The sequence below is a fragment of the Lolium perenne genome, chromosome 2 (genome assembly GCF_019359855.2).
Source record: "Lolium perenne isolate Kyuss_39 chromosome 2, Kyuss_2.0, whole genome shotgun sequence".
Taxonomy (NCBI): domain Eukaryota; kingdom Viridiplantae; phylum Streptophyta; class Magnoliopsida; order Poales; family Poaceae; genus Lolium; species Lolium perenne.
Window position 1 is genome coordinate 209,044,329 of NC_067245.2, and position 21,046 is coordinate 209,065,374.

The following is a 21,046-nucleotide window of genomic DNA, read 5'->3' on the forward strand; positions in this document are numbered from 1 at the left end:
TCGATAACTACTGTTGGCATAGAAAACAAGACTAATGCTGCGACCTCCATTCTAAAATAAGGGTCGCAACCTTTGTAGACATAAATGTGTACAGTAAAATATATGTAGAATTGTAGATACGTCTAAACCTAGATAAATTTGCGATACTAAAAGGAAGGGAGCACTATGTGCCAGTGCATCCTGAGATAATGGACATTGCATGGATTACCCGGCAATGCGTTAGGAGTACTACATGAACAAGTACGTAGTGACTAGTGAGTACTTACTGAACCATGCACTTAGGCTGAACATTCGCTGCAACACAACCAACGCTTCGATTCCATCATCATCACCATTAATTAAGGCGAGGAAGTCTAGCAATCGAGGAAGATATCCCCATTCGACCGCCTCCTAGCTCCCATGTATCCCCATTCTTCCTCCATAGCCCGCGCTCGCCCGGCCGCTGCAGCCTCGCCGCCCCATCCCCCTATGCCGGCCCTCCCCAACGCCGCTTCCCCACGCCACCATCCGCGGTCCCCCGAAACCCCAGCTGCTCCTCTTCAAGCAACGCAACGCATCGAGGACGACGCGGCTCTGCCGGAACGGCACCGGCTGGGCCTCGTCGGACGACTAACCGTCTGCGGCCGTCTTCTTCTCGTCCGCGGAATCAAGCGCCGCCCCTCCTAGCCGTCCCAGGCCACCGGACACATCGACTTCTCATCGGTCAGTCTGGTTTCCTCCTACTTAATCCTATGCGTCTTCGTCTTCGTCTTCAATTGCCGTTCTGCTCACGCCCGGGAACACCCACTTGCGCTTTGATTCAGACAAGGTAGAGGAGGACGGCCACAGGGAGGATGGTTGAAAACAGGTTGGTCATGAGGAGCTGCTGACGTCGCCGTCCGGAGTGGGGAGCCGGGAGTGGGCGCACAAGACGAGTAGGCCATCCAGTCCAGTCTCGACCTCGTCGTCCAGCCCCGTGAAAGGTAATTTCTTTCGAGAATATATGTTGTATTCCCCACTTCAAACAGTCCCGTCACCCAGCCAAAATATGTAGTTCATTAGGATTGATTACAGATATATTTGGATTTGCCGTCCCTATCTACTTGTTTAGCCGAGAAGTAAGTGAGTTAGAAGTTTAATTTTAGGTTTGGCTTGCACGTACAAACAGAAAGCTCATTGTGTGCTCTTTTATTTTCAGTATAATCTGCAAGGGAGTTCTTTGTTTAGTCGCCTGAAATCTCTGTGATTTTTGTAGAGCTCTGTCACGGGCAAGGGCGAGGCTTCTTGAACAAGCAGGCACTTCCGGCCTCGACGTTGTTGTTTCGATCCTGCCCGGCCAAGCGCGAGCACTTCTCCCGATTCAGAATAAACTCTAGGTCTGGTTTCTTTCTCTATCTGTTCCCCACCGCTGCCTACCTCTGGCTTCGCTGATTCAAGATTTTCTGTTTTTTGTTTCTTCAGATGGGGATCGATGTGGTAATCTTGATCTTCAGCCTGCTGCCAGCCCTAACCTACGGTGACACGGAAATGGAAGCAAGTAGGCGTCCACCTAGGCGCTTCAGTCCATGAACGCCCAGCTGCAAAGCCACCGTCTCCCATCGGCTTCTCGCTCTAGGGCTCGAGGCCTGCAAGGACTTGCTGCCGACAACACGGGTCGCTGACGCGGACCAAGAGTCGCCTTCCAGGCCCTCCACCAGCACGTTGCAGCAACCCCCTCAATTCCGGTTATGCTCCACCGAGAGCAAGACCACCACAGTACAAGAAGGTAGCCACCACCCATTTTTCTTGTTGACTACTTTTGTTGGGTCGTTGATGCTAGGATGATGTTGTTGTATGTGATCTTTGTGTTGTGCTAAATTTGGGTCAGATTAATTTGGTCTTTAGTTGTACGGTTGTACCACCTAATAAGATCATGAGACGATGAAATTGATTTGGTAACTTTGCTTCTCATCTTTGCATGCATCTATCATGTCATCGATGAGGAGAGCTGAAACCTGACTGACTCCATGTATGTATCATATCCGCCGTTGTCCGTGCTGTGTTTAACATAGCAGCATTCAAGGGTGTCGAGACCTAGCTGTAACCTGAGTTTGTGGTGCTTAAGTACAACTACATATGTTTGGTAAATGGCCATGCATGTGTATAACATATGCTACATTTCAGACTAAATGCGGTATGGTCTGATTTAATTAGCTCGTTCTACTTGTACATCCACCCAATGTTCATATAAGCACACAAATCAAAATGACCTTTTATGAACGATCGGATTAAAACCTGAGTATTTATTAAACATGGAACTGGTTGAGGCCCTAATATTCTTCTAATTTGGTTCTCTACAGCATAACCTCAAGTTGATGAGTTTTCAGGTACTAATTGCATTTAACTGCTTTTGTTGAAGCTAAGTTTATCAATTGTAATCCTGTTGTTGATTCAAGGACCAGTATGGTTCAACCTAGCTAGCAGTTGTATATCGGAAGCGAGTCTCCATTTTATATCTGCAAGATAGGAATTTTCTCTTATGTACTACTTGTTATTTGTTGGAGAAGGTCTCCCGGGAGCTGCTGCATGACAACAAGCTCAAGCTTGTAAACCTTGTTAACACTTTTATCACAAGGTCACTAGCACTCATGGTTATGGCATGTTTATTTTTTCTTGTTTCTACGTTGTTGTTGTTGAGTACTCTGACCGGTGTACTTAGTACTTATTGCTGCATGTGTATATAGTGATTGCTGTCCTCTATGTATATTAGTTCTTACATATCATTGGTTGTGCTCAAGTAATTTCAATAAACTGAACTAGTAGTTGATGTATTTACATTTTTACTCACGGTTCTATCTCTTTTGGATAGTTGTTTTCCCCCTAGAATGTGTATCTTCTCTCGGTGTTGGCTGATATTTCCAACTATGTATAGGAGAACATGGACTACCAAACATAATCTTATACTAGGCCAAGAGGTGAACCAGAAGAAGAAAAAACCGATGTCTGAATTCTGCAGATTAGTTCTTGTTATACATGCATATGCAAGTAACTGAGTATGGATCAGATATCTTTGGGACAAATGCAAATTAGATTATCTATCTTGTTTGCATTGTTAGCCACCAAATCGGGGTACAAACGGGGGGGCTTTGTTCGTAATACTGTTCCATTGTGATCCGAACACAGATGTTCGTCGGAATTTGTATATACATGTTGCTGGGATCATGTAAAGTGTAAAACAGAAAAATTCTGGTGCTAAATAGATCTTATTCCCTTTTCTTGTTTAGCATCCGATTTTTCCTTGGTTTGGGCCTGAATAATTTGTTTGGTTTCCATTAGCTTGAAGTGTAGAACCAGAGGTGTAATTTTTCGGGTTTGTTCTACGATTTGACGTGATGTGCAAAATAAGCTAGATTCATGGCGTGTTGGTTCTGTCCAAGAAATGATACATGTGTAGTTTGTGTAACATCTGGACATCAATCACACATGTTTTTTTTTGTCAGTATTGTATGTTACATCCTCACAAGTTTCGTCACAATGTTATCTGTTTATTGTTCAGCCTCCTTAAACCCATCACAAAAATTAACCTGGTATTCTTAGCGCTTCAGAAGATTTCCCTTTTTCACCTCTGACGTTTGCTAAATTACAACCATATTTCTATCCATTTGGATGATATTCCTTTGCAACTGGGCACCGCCATTCAGGAGCTTGACCCCAATTTTCTTTTTCTTTGGTTACCCAGTTGCAAAGATATATCGATTGCTGCCAGGCTTCTATCCAATTCCTTTATGTCGTATTTACTGAAAAGATGCTTCTATTATGTATCGTATCTGGCAGGCTTCGAAATGAATATTGTAGGCAAATTTCTTGTTCAGAAATGTGCATTGGTACTACTATAATTATTTTCATGTCTATCAGTATTGAATAGCTGATCTTATGTAATTTGAAAAATGCTTCTGCGAATTGCATCAATGTGAATTCTAATGCTACTGCATATTCCATGCATGGTTGTTTCTACTTTCTAGTGTTTTGCTGGGTTATGAATGAATCTACACTGGCAAGCAATCTTGTCTTGGAAATAATTAATAATTGTGTTTAGCGACTTAGTCCTCTCAGGCTTAAGTTTGTTGAATGGTTATCATTTTTTGATAGTACAACTTAATACGAGTTAAATTGGTGGTGGTTGCTCTGTCGGATGGCTTTGATCACTTGTCTACATCCAATAGTACTTGCTCTGTTTTTGCTAGTATCAGTGTCCAAATGCATGCTGTTATTCACCTCACTCACCTCATGTCTGGCAATTTTAATTTGGGAATTAGCAATGCACTTTTTGCTAAGTTTTTTGTAATTATTTACCTTTACTGTCATTAACACAACAATCATGCCATGAAATGGGATATGTATTCGGTCATTTATTAAGTTTATATGTTTGTTCTCTGTTTCATCAGTTTCTTAATTCTCAGATAGTAACTAAACAATTCGATATATCTGATATTGTTCTTTGTATTATCACTACACCCAAGATTCTGTGTGCCATTGGTATTGCTATGTCTGGTTAACCATTTCATTGTCTTTTTTTTATCTGACTTTACTGTTTGTTGGGTCTGCAGATATACGGGGATAAATCTTTGCCAGTGGCAGCGGTGGCCTCTTCTTGGTCTTAATGTTGTAGGTGAGCTTCTGATTGTTCCCTTATTTGTATTATCACTACACCCAAGATTCTCTGTGTGCCATTGGTATTGCTATGTCTGGTTAACCATTTCATTGTTTTTTCTTTATCTGACTTTACTGTTTGTTGGGTCTGCAGACATACGGGGATAAATCTTTGCCAGTGGCAGCGGTGGCCTCTTCTTGGTCTTAATGTTGTAGGTGAGCTTCTGATTGTTCCCTTCTCTCCTAGTATTGGGCTTATTTCTAGTAACCACATGTTTTTCTATGGTCTATGCTAGTAGAGAATGTGGCAGCGGTGGCCTCTTCTTGGTCTTAATGTTGTAGGTGAGCTTCTGATTGTTCCCTTCTCTCCTAGTATTGGGCTTATTTCTAGTAACCACATGTTTTTCTATGGTCTATGCTAGTAGAGAATTCATTCTCAATTAGGAAGTGGAGGTTTTGTGAACTACTTGGTTAATAATTTGTCTGCCCTAGCTGGGAGCAAAAGTTTTCTAGACTTCCCGGTCTCAAGTCTCAACAGGAGCTTTTTATATGTGATTTACCACATTTTATTTTATAATAATTATTGGTTAATTTTCAGGATACCATAGTGCTTATTTTACTAGAACGCATGTTTCGGGCACAGGTTAAATAGTCACAGGTTCCAATTTTTTTAATGCAAACTAGGGTCTTGATAGAGGAATCCGGCAGTCTTATCTACCTACTGATAGTTCTTAGGGTCATTCAACGAAATCATTAGTACTGCTACAAAGTAAACAAATTAGTGGTAGTCTGATAATAATTGTCACTGTCATGTAACCGTTGTATCGGTGCTAGTACGTAGTAGCTGAAAGTGGAAATGCCTCGGTAGCATTATTATTTATCTTCTTTCAGTTTATATAAGTATCTTGCATTGACTTTCAGTTATGTATTCCTTATCATTTTTTTTTCCACTGGGAAATCATCCGTGTGAAGCTGCAGAGTGCAAATATCAAACACTTGACAGTTTACAAGGCCATTTGTTAGTCTGTCTTCCACCCTTTAAAAGCCAAGAATAGAAACTTTGATTGCTGTGTGATTCAGCTTGTTTCCAGTGCCATTTTAGGTGGTCCTTGCTGTGAAACAAGTGCTGCTTTGCACTAGCAGTTCTGGTATTACTAGAATAGGGTCAGTTCTGAATACAAGTTTAGCTTTTAGAATACTCATAGATACTAGTTTCGATTCTCACCCCTAAATTCTAGATAAATAGAACTTGCCTTGGCAAGTTTATAGTTTTTTTTTCGAGAAAACGCATAAAGCTTTTGCGTCTCATTTATTTATTTGAATATGTAGAAGGTTTGTTGTCACATGCCTCCGAAGAGGAACATAACAGAAGAAGCTTTTGCATTATATACTACTATTATGCTAAATGAAATTCCAAACTTTGAGAAGTCTGATGATATACATCCTTTTAGTTCAAATATGAATCTGTCTTTAGTTTATCAGCTTCATTCAGACTGCCAGGCTGCTTCATAAAACATTACTGTAGTATATGTTAAAGTTTTGATCATGCTATCAGGCTCTCTATTCACTTTATATCAGCCGATGCTGCATTATGTAGGGCAGTGGCGGAGCTAGGATTGGAGCAAGCCCCGGGGCAAAAACTAAGCGCACGAAAAAATTCTAAAAAAACACTTGCAATAACTCAAAATTGATACAATAGCAAAGATGAACATATATTTTCAAATCCATTGTTAACGCTCAATGAGTTCGAAGGAAATTACCTAGTTGAGAGGAGCATAAAATCTAGAAATAATTTTTCGCAAATCATATATTTCATGTTCTGTTCCTAAATGTGAAGTCAATTGCAAACAATTGTTAAAACATAGCACCATATCACTCAATCAGGGGTCATTCATCATCTGTTCCTAAAACAAGAAACCCCACAGGAAATTACCTAGTTGAGAGGAGCAGCAGCCGAGCCGGAAGCAATCTGCAGTTCTGCAGTTGGAATGAAGATAGGAATTAAGAGCAGAGGAGGACAAGGCAGTGCCGCAGAAATCTGTCGCCGGCCGATGGTAGTGGGCGCAGAGGAGCCGACGAGGGCAAGCGGCGCCGCGGCCGCAGGTATGCAGGCAGGGGCGGGCTCCGGCAGCAAGGCGACCTGGAACGTGGCGGCGCGCTCTTGCGCAGCGACGAAGCGAGCGAGGGCGACGGGTCACACCAGCGAGCGAGAGTTCGAAGGCCAAACCGAGTTGGGCTTGACCTGATCCGCACCTCAGGCCAAATGTTTTTTTAGGAATAGGAAGAAGAAAATTTTCTGGCGCCCCGGGCCATGGCCCTTGTTGCCCTGGGCCTGGCTCCGCCCCTGATGTAGGGTAATGGTGATTTTTATTCTGGCTGTTGTTCTTGATGTGATAAATGTAAGTGAAAAAACATGAGGAAATTGATTACTATCTATGTTGTTAAACATGATTCACAGAAATAATTACCAATAGATTGATGAATTCAACATTAAATCATCTTTTGAACACACCATCCAACTGTTTTACTTGCTGTCGGACATATATTATAAAGAAATAGACCTAGCTTGTTAATTTGGGCCAGAAATGAAGTATTTGGGTCTGTTAAGTACCTACTGAGGTTGGCAAATGTTGTGTTTTGCCAAGGCAAACTACAAGTTGGATGAGAATGGCTCATGTGTACTTTTGTCATGAAATGTTGTAGTTGTTTGTGCACTTCTCTGTTAGCTGATTAGAACATATTCTTCTCGCATTCGTTCCATTACTGTTTATCGTTATTATTGTTTATTTACTTATCCTGTTGTGGTAAGCAAAACTATGTATTCTCTTTTTTCTTATAACCATTATATTTTTTCAGCATTTATCCTCTGTCCAAGTAAGAAGAACAGATCAAGCGCCACCATGGTGCTGTCATTGTGGAGCGCTGAGTACGCAAGCCCTGCCGTGGCACTGTACGAGCCGAGCTTCTTCAACCAGTGGTAGTCGCTAGAGCAGTACAAAGAGGAGCGGATTGACATGGCACACATGAAGGGGAGAAATGGATGTGGCCCTGATGCAGTAGCGGTAGTGGAGTATTAAAGATGGAGATGGCCAGGAGGTAGCCATGGTTTCGACTACTTCAACTTCCCTTGCTGCCATGTGATGGAGGCGAGTTCACTGTGTTGCAGCCATGGCAGCGTCCGCTTTCTTCTAGGACTCCATGCTCTAGGTGAGTCATCATGTTCCTCTTATTTCTCCTCTACATGCTATGTGTACCTCGATCATACAACGGTTGCTTGTGTGATCCGGCCGAAGAGTCGATTATCTACTTATTTAGGGCTCAGTGGTGACGTTGTTTGATTAATATTTTGTATTGGCAACGATTTGGTATATTATTCTACATATTTCGAATTACTGTGTAGTATCATCTGCATAGATCTATATGATTTTTGGGTTCCGACATGATTTGTTTTCAGTTGATATTACAGGCCCCTGTCGAATTTTAATTTAATCATATAAAGTTGTGTATTTTGTCCTGATTTGATGTCGTTCTCTAGATCTATCTTGCAATGTTGTAATACAATGAGCTAGCAATGTTTGTTTGTGAAATATTGGAGGCTACTTTTTCATGTCTTGGAATCATTGAGACCACGTTTTGGAAATATTGGAATCTTGTTTTGACTACAGTTCTGTTGAGGTTGCATATGAGTATGAACATCCTTTTAATGGTAAATAACCTAGGTTTTGTTGAAATTCTGGTCTGATTGAGCCTAACACAAACCTTTTAATTACCGCCAATGCAGCTTATTGTGTTCCACGGCCTCCTCACTGGTAGACTTGTATGCGAGAAGGTCAATCCGGGCAGTGCAGCAGGCGTTCCGGAGCGAGGTCAGTTGATCATCATCTGCAATTTAGCATCATAACATGGTTTCATCCAAAGCTTCTTGTCCAAAATCAGTTGCATGGTTTTGGCATCATACATACATGCATGGTTTCATATACATGTGCGCTTCCTCTCCTCGGACAAATAAAATAAGTAGCCGGTATGGATAAACTTCCGTCATTGCATGTAAAAGCATCAACTCCTAGAATTATTACTTTTGGATAGTTGAGGTTAGAAGTTTGAGCTCTGTTATTATTGGCCATTCTCTTGCGATGCCCAGAATTATGTGGGCCATCTCCCTCTCACACGTTTATTTTTCTTATCGGTGCCTTTTCATGTATTGTAGATGACTACACACATTGAGTAGAGATGGACTCAGACCGAGATGCAAAAAAAATGCTCTCAGACTTGTTTACTACCATAATAGATGAAACTCAAATACCTATGAAGATTATTCTGACATGAATAATTTTCATTAATTCGTATTTGTATTGTTCGGCATATGTTTTATCTTTCCAACTAAGTACAAACTATAATAGTTGCTGGAATCTCAAGTGGTATTCACCATACGACCTGTTCATCTCGAAAATCTCAGGGGAGGTATTGAAGAAGTCTGCAAGCTCTACTGATGCATGGTGTGTACAATACCAACATTTGAGAAGTCAGCCTGTATCATGGAAATTTCATTCGTATCACTGCTTGCCATGTCTGGTTTTTTAGCTACTTATATCCTTGTGAGACGACATCGAATATGGATTTGGTCATTCTTTGGTGGATGTTTAGGATTATGGACTGATTGATTCTATTGCTAGCTCTTGGCATGATCTGAGTGTTGCTAACACCGTTGTGTGTATATATAAATATCGTGCCGGTGAAATTTAGATATTCCTTATTGTAGTATCATTCTCTGCTTAAGTATTGATTTATGTGGTATGTCCCTGCATAGGAATCATGCTCCTGTGTATGCGTTGGGCAATAGTGAACTGGTTTCCTTTGCACATTTGTGATTTTATTTTTAACTTGCATCTCTTCTTTAATAACCATCTGATCGAGTTGAAAGATTTTCTGGTGCAGATGATGGTGACGAGGATGCCCAAACGTTTGGACATGAGCTGGATGAGAAGCTTTCCATGATCAAGTGCTGTCCCGCAGCTGTGTTGTCCAGTAGCACAAGTGCTGTCCTCGGCGGCGCTTATGAGAAGTCCAAGAAGAAGGAGCAATCAAGTCTCTCATCTGGAGGTATATCTTTCAAAGGCTTCCCTTGAGGAAAGAGGGCCGGTATGGATGACATCCTCAATGTAATTGGCACTGCCTATCTTCCTTTGTTGTGTGTTCCCTATAACACACTCTTCATAGTGGAGAAACATAGTTTATACAACTAACTGACATCTTTCTTTGTTGAACAGGACCTTACCTCATGGCGGCCCTTTTGACAAAGAGGTTATGACGGCTCTTCAGGATGGTACAGTTTTCCACCGAAAAAGTTCCCTTGTTTACTTTATACTAGTCTTCCTTGCTATAGTTAGCCTTTTTGGTCAAGTCTTGGTGCTGGACAAGAAGTGCTGAATGGATGTGCATAAGAGTAGTGTGATCTCTTTGCAAAGTCTAGATGTAGAGTAGAGTGGTCATAAGGGGTATATAAGTGCAAATTTGAGCCGAGTCAAGGAAGGTGTGGATTAGTTTAGTTGAATGTTGTGAACATATGAACTAGAATGATTGTGTTGCATCATACATCTCAAACCACTAGTGCAGCACAATAATCTATAGGTGTTGCTAATAGAAGAAATTATTTTCAGTAAATTGGGCACACTGTAACTAGAATGATTGTGTTGCTTCTATCAGGTGCACTGGATACTGATAGTCTGATGCACGTTGTGAACCACTTGGAAAGGTATAGGTCTCATAATGGATGACTTCGTGTCTACCTTTAATATTTGTGTTGTGAAATTTATCAAATTGTTTCCTTATCTGCTGTTGAGGTACATGCCTGGACTTTGGCCAAGTGGACAAGGGTGCAGTTGCAAGTTACCTTCACTGATATATATTTTTGTTCTTGGGGCATAAGCCAATTGGAGTAGGGGCGAGTTTCTATTTAGTTGGCATGATTGATTCTTTGTGTTGGCTGTTCATGAATATGAATGAAATGTAATATGTGATGTTCTCAGTATAGAATTTTGAATGATTTTTCAACTTATTTCTTACTCGGAAAGAATTATGGTATGCCTCTGATGTGTCAGATATACATACACATCGACTGGATGGCCAGAGCAGCAACTACACATGTATTGAGGACTTGGGAGCATTTGGTCCCGCTTACAGGTAGACAAGGAACAACATATTTCCTTCCATGCAGATTAACATGACATGTTGTTGTGGGTGAGTGGAGTTCCTGGATAGATGGAGTAAAATTGGTCAAGTAGAATGAATAAATTGGCGAGGTGTAGTGTACATTTTTCTACTTGACATATACTTTCTTTACGGGGAGCTGATTTTTAGTTTGCTTCAAATTGCCTACCGTGCTGAGCTACCCTGCCAACTTGGCCTAGGACTAAGCCAACCCGAAGGTGGGTCCTATCATAAAGAAGATGATGTCCCAGTTAATGTCATGAGAAGTAGATGAACTCTCAGGTGAAGAGTGTCGTCTTTATTGTGGATGGGGATTGGTGTAGAGAAACACTCTTTGTCATGAGGATCCTTGGGCTTAGTGGGCTGGATGTGTTAGAAAGATACTTCTTTCTAATTGCTTGTTCACTGTGTTATTACTTTGTGTTCCTGCTCCCTATAGTTTATCCGAATAATGAGCGTCATGTTATCCAAATTAGGTGTGAAGTCCTTAAACTTTTTTCCAGTTGACAATGAAACCAGAGTTGATTCAAATTGTGTATGCAGTATTGCAAAAGTACATGCTTAGGTGTCTTCTGCCAGTGCTTATTTGCTTGATGTCGTGTGCATGCTTTGAATTTGATACTGTCCTATTTGAACTATTAGTTTGTTTACGGATGACAAGTGTTAGATGTGATTATGCAACTTGGGGAAGTTTTTTATACTTCTTGTAGACATAATGGTGTACGGGCAAGAACTAGTTCTCTGTGTTAAACTAAATTTGCAAATAGTTACATCTATGTTCCCTTAAAAAAATATGCCAGGTAGTATGGAATGATACATCGACTCTGGGCATTTCTTGTGTGCCATCTCTACATTTTATGAAGAAAATACCAGGTACATGTTCTGGTTTCATGTCTCTGAATGTGAGCAGCAAATAAATAACTTAAGATGCTGTCTGAATGTGAGAATACATAGGTCTGGCACACATAAGTGAGCCTGACAGACTGGTACAATCGGCTAGATACTTGATTTTACTCTTCATAGTGCATCTAGTAAACTTTGAAGGAATATGTTGCCTATTTGCTCCTTGATTGCCTCCTGAATTGAAAATTGTTTTCTAGATTTAGTAATCCTACTTTAGTTGTGTTTTTGTATTTCAGCGGAGAAATGGAGCCGGCCAGCAGAGCTGGCTCTGGTCGCTGGATCCAGCCAGCAAGTAGCCTGTGGGTTTTGGTACTTTTCTGGTTGCCTATTGTGTTGTCTGGGATCAATCGTGTGGGAGTGCAATGAATGCTTCTTTTCACTAATACCAGTTATGGTGAGATACATAGCGAGCAACCAGCACTATTTCGGTTGAGCTCATCATGCCTGGTGGTCTAGATTATAGTTTTTTTATAATAAGGTGAGTTGTGAATTCAGGTATAGCATTTACAGCATTTTGCATTATTGTGCCTTGGAAACTTCTCATTTTCCATTATAATATCCCAATGATAGGCTCAGTGAAATTCCAAAGTTTGAGATGGTCTGCTTGTCTTTTAGTTGAGATATGAAGCTATCTTCATCTACATTCCAGAGTGCCAGCCTGCTACATAGAACCTTGTACATACTGGCTGCATATTAACCTAAGAGCCAAAACACCATGTCCTAAATCATCATGCTATTAGGCTCTGTATCCACTTTATACCAGTCGAGTCTGGTAAATAAAAGTGAAAAAATGGCTAATCTGAATGTGGTTTCGTCTCTCATTAATAACTGACTAATATGTTCTACTCCATCATCCTATACCTAGTAGTAGCACATGGAGTGACACATGGCTTGTCTGAAAGAAATCATTTTTGCTATTGTTGTTTTTCCTTTTTGTAATGGACAGAAAACCAGTGAGTAATGCTCTGGTTGTGTCGTGTGGGTTGTTTAGTCAAAACCCTCCTTGAAATCTATCTATTCTTGCTAGATGTTCTCTAGAAGTGACCAAGATGGCTTGTTTTTGTGCAAGGATGATGACGAGGACTAGATGGCAGCCAGGGTAGCAGCTGTGACCTGTAGCTGCTGCAGCTTGGTGCATCTTACTCGGATGGCAGCTGGAAGACTCGTGGGACAATGGGCATCAGCAGCTGGAAGACTCGTGGGACAATGGGCAGCGGCAGCTGGAAGACTCGTGGGACAATGGACATCTTCATATATACGGCTTGGTCGTTGAACAATCTCTAAGCAGATGCAGCTTTCTTTCTAGCTCCTTATTTATCTCTGCATTATTTATGGTTGCAACCGAGCTTTGAGATTTGAGAGCATCTTGTAACCTGGCATGTATGTGTTGTACGTAACCGTCCCAACTTTCATTGATGTTTGTTGTTTGGTATTGCACTATTTTTGTTTGATTATTCCTTTGGGGAGGTTGATTGTAGGACTGAATGTCAAATGAGTTGTGATGTGTGCACTCTAGTCTTTTCCGATATATATTACCTGTGTGTTCTGGATGTCTGAAAAACATCAAAGGTCAAGCTGAACAACCTCTAGCTGATTAATTAGTTACCCTAATTTTTTGAAGAAAATCCTGCTGATCTTCCTCGTTTATATCTAGTTGATAAACAACAATTTTTGCTCATTAACCTCTATCATTTATTGTTTTGACAAGGTTATTCTGCTCCCTAACTTATGCTCCTGCTCCAATAAAAATTCAGAAAAAATAGCGAATAAAATAAAAAAAATCTGAAATATTTGTACAATGAATTATTGTCATTTCTCAGCACAATAAGCAGTTAGAACACATCCTCATGTTCGTCGTATTTTTTTTTTAAGAATTTTCGATTTTGTTTGCTATTTTTTGCAAATTCTTTATTTGGGCAAGGGCAATATGAGCTCGGGTTCAGATGTTCATTTTTCGTCATTGTTTATGTAAAAATAATCAGCTAGTATTCATTATCATTCATTCATTACTACCGTCAGCTAGTTTCATGTGATGCACGTTTGAGCCACCACAATGCTAATTTCTTTAGTGAAAGCAGAAGGAAAGCATCAACCTACCTATCAGTATTTAGGAAAAGCATGAAACAATATATCCACCGAACATGCTGCTTTAAGCCATAGTTCTCTACCACTTTTTTTCCCAGAAGCAGCACTTCACTTGTGAAATGATACAAATTCATTGTCAAAAGGAATCAAAGCTGTAAAAAATCATGGATACCAATTCAGCCCATTGGCGGAGCCACAGGTTTCTGCCGAACTTTCACACTTTCAGAAATATGTATGGCATGTAACCTAGAAACCGGTACAACCAAGTACCCATATGCCTCCGTGGCCTCAGCCCATGTGCTCCAGCCGCACGCCATACCATTGGATGGAACAACCAAATTAAGAAGTGAGTGGAGACTACTTGGTTCGCAGGGGTCTCTTAGGATTCCCATGATCCACATCCTAGAATTCCGGGAGTGATATTAACCGTGCGGTTTCTTGGAGTTGTTAATGACAAATTAATCCTGGAAGCGTGATAGGAATCCTCCCGTATTAACTAGATTTGCCTCTTTTCCATGCTTGCCGTTTGGTCTCACAAGGCATCTAGCCATGTCAATAATCCGTGAGAAAAGGCATCCCAGCGGTCCATCGCTCTTGACGAGAACCCACCGAAATTAGTCTTGTTTCCCGCCACACCTCTCTTAATTCCCTCGAAATTTCAAACCTCTTCAGCAACCTTAGATCTATCACTCCTCTATAAGTATTAGACCATGGTCACGCTGCCGCGTCGGCTATCGCGTGACTTGTGACTTTGGACTTTGGCGTCGGCGAGGCGAGGCGAGGAGAGCAGCCACTCCGTTCTTCTCGACGAGATGAGAGGAGATCAAGGCGTGTATGAATGATCTGCAATGGCGGATCTTGTTCTTATTGTCAAAGCTGCAGTCCAGCAACACCATCAACATTTGGATTGCTATCGTAAGGTTAGTTCTCCACGGATTCTTTTGATGCATGAATTAGATTTATTTCCTTAGCCTGCTCCAAACTAGGATCAATCAAGTTGTTTTCTTTTCCAGTAGCTGCTTCAGCTCTTTTCCAGTATCTTCCATCCCCCCTGCTCGCCCGCTAGCTTGTCGCATCACCCGCCCCTTGTTGTGACGGTCTCCTTCGCTGCGCCGCCGCTCAACCGCACAACTCGCTGCAGCCAATGAAGCAGGGAGGTGAGGACTTTGTGGTGTCTGGTAGGTCCGGGGATGATGGAGTCCTCGATTTCACGGACGAGGATGGTACCAGTGATGCATTCGCGACTCCGGCAATGGGAGCGACCATGGGGGAGTAATAGCGAGGGGCGCAATCTCGTGCGTCCAGTCAAGGTAAGGTTCCTTATTTTGTGAAATTTATTTACCCAATTTCAGGAGTGCTAGACAACTTGGCTCCAGAGACTTCCCCCATGGTTTTCTACCAGCATTTGCGCCCGTGGTTTACTTTGTTTACGTATTGTTTTTCAGGAATGCTAGACAACTTGGTCACATTTACTAAAACGTATATGCACTTATATATTTATTTTTCAAAAACACTGAGACAAAAAAGCAAAGGTTTCTCAAAAATATATGTTTAATAACGATCTAGGTTTTTTTTTCCGTGCCCAACTACCCTATTTTTTTTGAAGAAAATCCTGATCTCCCTTGTTTATATCTAATTGATTAACTACAGTTTTTCCTATTAACCTCTATAATTCATTGTTTGGACAAGGTTTTTCTGCTCCCGAACTCATGCTCTTGCTCCAATAAAAGTTTCAGAAAAAGTAGCGAATAAAATCAAGAAATTCTGAAATATTTGTATAATGAACTGTTGTCATTTCTCACCACAATATTACTTGCTGTTAGAACGCATCCTCATGTTCGTCAAAAAAAAAAAATCAGAATTTTTGATATTGTTTGCTATGATCTCGGGTTGAGATGTGCATTTTTCATCATTGTTTATGTAAAAATAATCAGGTATTCATTATCATCCATTCATTACTACCGTCAGCTAGTTTTCATGTGATGCACGTTTGAGCCACCACAATGCTAATTTCTTTAGGGAAAGCAGAAGGAAAGCATCAATCTACCTATCAGTATTTAGGGAAAGCATGAAACAATGTATCCACCGAACATGCTGCTTTAAGCCATAGATCTCTACAACTTTTTTTTCTTTTCCAGAAGCAACACTTCACTTGTGAATGATAAAAAATCATTGTCATAAGGAATCGAAGCTCTAAAAAATCACGGAGATACCAATTCAGCCCATTGCCGGAGCCAGGTTTCAAATAATGGGTGTACAAAGATAAACAGTCAAACTTTCAGGATTATGTATAGCACACCAGTACAGCCAAGGAGCTCCGCCCATGTGTTCCAGCCGCACTCCGTACCATTGGATGGAACAATCAAATTAAGAAGTGAGTGGAAAGCTACTTGGTTTGCAGAGGGGCTCTTAGGATTCCCACGATCCACATCCTAGAAATCCCCGAGTATATAGGATGCTATGGATTTTAGGGTCTCGTGATTGATAGCAAACCAATCCCGGAAGCGTGATAGGAATCCTCCCCGTATTAACTAGACTTGCCTCTTTTCCATACTTGTCGTTTGGTCTCACAAGGCATCTAGCCATGTCAATAGAACCCACCGAAATTAATCTTGTTTCCCATACATTTCTCTTAATTCTCTCAAAATTTAGAAGATAGAATCTAGAAGTAGCAACGGAGCTTTTTTCGATAAAAGGAATATATTAATATCAAAAGATACCAATTACACCCAGCCTCTGCAACAACGCCCCACCCTAATGGCAGTACGGATGCACACAGCCAAAAAAGAGAAAAGAAAACTAAGAAAAAAAAGTCCCGCTACAGCCTTCTAGACCTAGCAACAGCAATACAACCACCACCGTGACAACACCTGAAGTACAGACTCTGCAAAAGCGACACCTCCAAGAAGAAAACAGTGCACCAACGCCATCGTCGCCCGACCAAAGGTCTTAGGATTTCTCCCTGAAGATAGTCCCCACTCTCAAAACAATGCCTCCAACAAGAACATTGCCAGTTAGGCCAGACCTTGGGTTTTCACCCTGAGAGGTAAGACTCTGGACTTCCCCTGTGCTGCCGCCCCCACATGCATACCACTGCTGCAAGCCCGGAACGCCAAGCAGATCCCTCAGCATCACGTTGACTCGAACCTCCTTTAGTCAGTCCACCAATCCGGCCTTCATGATATTTCTTCTTCTGACTTCACCATGGACCAAAAAGTCACCAGATGTCAACACGGAATACAGCTTCGCGGTGCTCCCTCCGGAACCAAACGGTCGGAATAAAAACATGGGTGCGCGCGACCGAATACCACCCGATCCAGCAAACTGCAGGCAAAATATGCACTGTTCCATTCGCCAGCGGAGCTTTCCGGAACTCATCTCTCCAGTCAGATCAAAGCAAACTGACCTCCGGTAGATCTTTATCTTCGCTTGCGAGTAACCCGAGATCATGAAAAGTAGCAACGGAGCTACTTGCATGAGTCAAAGATCATGAAGAGATCTACTTGCCTCGGTAGAAGTATCAAGAATCATGGCAGCACCATCCCCTTCTCTCTCACCAGCGTCCAGCACCTCTCCTTTTCTCTCACCAGCGTAACCCCTCTCTCTCTGTATTTCTTCTCGGCATGCACACGCACAGCTACATCTCTCCCGCCAGCGAATACTCTACGTTCCTATCTCTATCTCTGAGTTTCGACGTTGGCTTGGAGGCACAAGCATAGTGGAAATTTCCTCATTGGGGATTTTCCTTTTGTTAGTAACAATATCTTTCATATACTTTGAATAAGGAGGCAATTTAATCGCATCAGTCAAAGGGATTTGCAAGAATAAAGGTTTCATCCAATCGCAAAATTTATTATAGTGTTCTTCTTCCTTTGATTTTAGTTTCTTAGCAGGAAAAGGCATTTGCTTTTGCACCCAAGGTTCTCTTTCATTACCATGTTTCTCAGCAATAAAGTCTTCTTTAGTGTACTTTTTATTTTTAGCATGCTTTTCAGGTTCTTCTTCAACCTCTTCTTTATCAGGAGTATCATTCTTAACATTATCATTATCATTATCATGTTCATTACCACTTTCAGTTTCAGCATCAGAAATAGAAATACTATTAGGATCATTAACAGGTTCAGAGGATTCTACAACATTTTTATGTTTCTTCTTCTTTTTCTTCCTAGAATGAGCACTAGGTTCAATGCGTTGAGAATCTTGTTCAATTCTTTTGGGATGCCCTTCAGGATATAGAGGATCCTGGGTAGAGACACCACCTCTAGTTGTTACTTCATAAGCATGTTTCTCTTTAGAATTATTCCCTAACAAGTCATTTTGCACTTTAGTGAGTTGATCAATTTGAGTTTGAATCATATGAAAATGTTTAACAAGCATCTTAACATCATTGGAGGTTCTCTCCACAATACCATGCAATTCACTAATAGCTCGAGAATTTTCCATTAAATGATTCTCTACTCTCATATTAAAATTTTCTTGCTTAACAATATAATTATCAAACTCATCTATGCATTGTGCAGGAGGCTTTGAATACGGAATATCCTCCCTAGTAAAGCGTTGAAGGGAATTTACCTCAATCATGGATGAAGGGGGAATTATCTCACATATATCTTCAATAGGAGGTAGATTCTTCACATCTTCAGATCTAATACCTTTCTCCTTGAGAGACTTCTTGGCTTCCCTCATATCTTCATCATTCAATTCAATTAAACCCCTCTTCTTCAATATTGGAGTTGGAGTTGGTTCAGGCGTAGTCCATTCATCATGATTCCGGCTTATTTTAGCCAATAATTCTTCAGCGTCATCCGGAGTTCTTTTCCTGAAAACACAACCAGCACAACTATCCAGGTATGCCCTAGACTCAATGGTTAGTCCACTATAAAATATATCAAGTAAATCATGCTTTTCCAGATCATGCTCGGGCCGAGCTCTAATAAGAGAGCAGAATCTCGACCAAGCCTCAGGCAATTTCTCTTCATCTTCCTGATTAAAATTATAAATTCTCTGCAAAGCAATATGTTGAGCACTAGCAGGAAAGTATTTGCGGAAGAAAACATCAAGCAATTCTTTCGGACTTTTAATAGAATTTGGTGGCAAATTATTATACCAAGTTTTAGCGTCATCCTTTAATGAGAATGGAAATATTTTAGCAACAAAGTAAGTACGCATCTTAACATCATCAGAAAACAAGCTACTAAGAGTAGATAACTCAGTCATGTGTTCAACAGCACTTTCTTTTTCAGTACCACAAAAGGGTGTTTTCTCAACAATAGCTATATGAGATAGATCGAGAGAAAAATCATAATCTTTATCCCTAATGTTTATAGGACATGTGGCAAACTTAGGATCAGGAGACAGTTTATATCTAACAGCATGTTCTGCAAGCAACTTTTTAATTTTTCTTGCATCTGTAGTAGCATTGCATTTTTCAATAAAATCATCATTAAGCTCCACATAATCTTCCTCAGGATCATCACTAAAATAACCAAGTTCAGGTGAACTAACAGGTGTAGTAGCATTAGGAGTTTCAGTATTTTCAATTTGTCTAGACCTAGCAATTGTAGCATCTAGAAAAGATCCCAATGAACCACTATCATCAAGCACAGCAGAAACATTATCAATATTATGAGAGTGTTCAGATTCAGCAGATGTACCCACATGCGAAGCATGTGGCGGTGAAACAAGTTTATCAATCACAGATGGTGAATCAAGTGCAGCGGAGGTATTCAGAATTGTACCTTTTCTTGTAGTGGATGGTAATATGGCGATCTTAGTATCGCGAGGTTTACCCATGATGGAGAATTTGCAGCGAACAATATTAATCCAAGTGAACTTCCAAATAAAGCTATGCTCCCCGGCAACGGCGCCAGAAAATAGTCTTGATGACCCACAAGTATAGGGGATCGCAACAGTCTTCGAGGGAAGTAAAACCCAATTTATTGATTCGACACAAGGGGAGACAAAGAACACTTGGAAGCCTTAACAGCGGAGTTGTCAATTCAGCTGCACTGAAACAGACTTGCTCGCAAGAGTTTATCGATAATGTAACAGTTTTATAGCGATAGCGATAGTGAAATAACAGCAGCAGAGTAACAGAGACAGCAGTAGTGATTTTAGTAAACAGCAGGATTAAAATACTGTAGGCACGGGGACGGATGACAGGCGTTGCATGGATGAGAGAAACTCATGTAACAATCATAGCAGGACATTTGCAGATAATAATAAAACGGTGTCCAAGTACAAAGCAATCAATAGGCATGTGTTCCATATATAGTCGTGCGTGCTCGCAATGAGAAACTTGCACAACATCTTTTGTCCTACCAGCCGGTGGCAGCCGGGCCTCAAGGGAAACTACTGGATATTAAGGTACTCCTTTTAATAAAGTACCGGAGCAAAGCATTAACACTCCGTGAACACATGTGATCCTCACATCGCTACCATCCCCTCCGGTTGTCCCAATTCTTGTCACTTCGGGGCCATTGGTTCCGGACAGCGACATGTGTATACAACTTATAGGTAAGACCATAAACAATGAATATCATGATGAAACAATAACATGTTCAGATCTGAGATCATGGCACTCGGGCCCTAGTGACAAGCATTAAGCATAACAAGTTGCAACAATATCATCAAAGTACCAATTACGGACACTAGGCACTATGCCCTAACAATCTTATGCTATTACATGACCAATCTCATCCAATCCCTACCATCCCCTTCGGCCTACAGCGGGGGAATTACTCACACATGGATGGGGGAAACATGGCTGGTTGATGTAGAGGCGTTGGCGGTGATGGTGTCGATGATCTCCTCCAATTCCCCGTCCCGGCGGAGTGCCAGAACGGAGACTTCTGGCTCCCGCGACGGAGTTTCGCGATGTGGCGGCGTTCTGGAGGGTTTACGGCGACTTCGACTTCTCTCCCGGTGTTTTTAGGTCGAGGCGAATAAGTAGTCCGAAGGAGGGCGTCGGAGGCCGGCCGAGGGGCCACACCACGGGCCGCGCGGGCCCCCCGGGCCGCGCCGCCCTATGGTGTGGGGCCCTCGGGCCTCCACTTCAATTGCCCTTCCGGCTCCGTTAGTTTCCTGGGAAAATAGGGCCTTCTGCATAAATTCCGAGGTTTTTCCCGAAAGTTGGATTTACGCACAAAAACGAGACACTGTGAGCAGTTCGCTGAAAACAGCGTTAGTCCGTGTTAGTTGCATCCAAAATACACAAATTAGAGGCAAAACAATAGCAAAAGTG

The 21,046-nt window shown here is 41.4% G+C and overlaps 1 protein-coding gene across 16 annotated transcripts; it reads left to right on the forward strand.

The window, feature by feature from the left end:
- Positions 1 to 315: 315 nt before the first annotated feature.
- LOC127334710 (uncharacterized) lies at positions 316 to 13,233 on the forward strand. Of its 16 annotated transcripts, none has more exons than XR_007872381.2 (15): positions 316 to 702; positions 804 to 962; positions 1,235 to 1,355; positions 1,441 to 1,744; positions 4,566 to 4,627; positions 4,763 to 4,824; positions 4,908 to 4,950; positions 7,465 to 7,815; positions 8,390 to 8,474; positions 9,544 to 9,767; positions 9,876 to 9,931; positions 10,312 to 10,360; positions 10,707 to 10,788; positions 11,616 to 11,688; positions 11,936 to 13,233. XR_007872381.2 is itself a non-coding variant. In XM_071826456.1 (14 exons), the coding sequence occupies exons 11-14, from the start codon at positions 9,664 to 9,666 to the stop codon at positions 12,082 to 12,084; spliced, it is 372 nt and encodes a 123-aa protein (XP_071682557.1). In that variant the 5' UTR covers positions 316 to 702; positions 804 to 962; positions 1,235 to 1,355; positions 1,441 to 1,744; positions 4,566 to 4,627; positions 4,763 to 4,824; positions 4,908 to 4,950; positions 7,465 to 7,815; positions 8,390 to 8,474; positions 9,065 to 9,104; positions 9,544 to 9,663; the 3' UTR covers positions 12,085 to 13,233. The 16 variants fall into 16 exon arrangements, 6 of the variants coding, with proteins under 6 accessions (XP_071682557.1, XP_071682553.1, XP_071682554.1 ...); XR_007872378.2 differs by having other exon boundaries at positions 11,955 to 13,233; XR_011752319.1 differs by having other exon boundaries at positions 9,544 to 9,747; positions 11,955 to 13,233.
- The last annotated feature ends 7,813 nt before the right edge of the window (positions 13,234 to 21,046 follow it).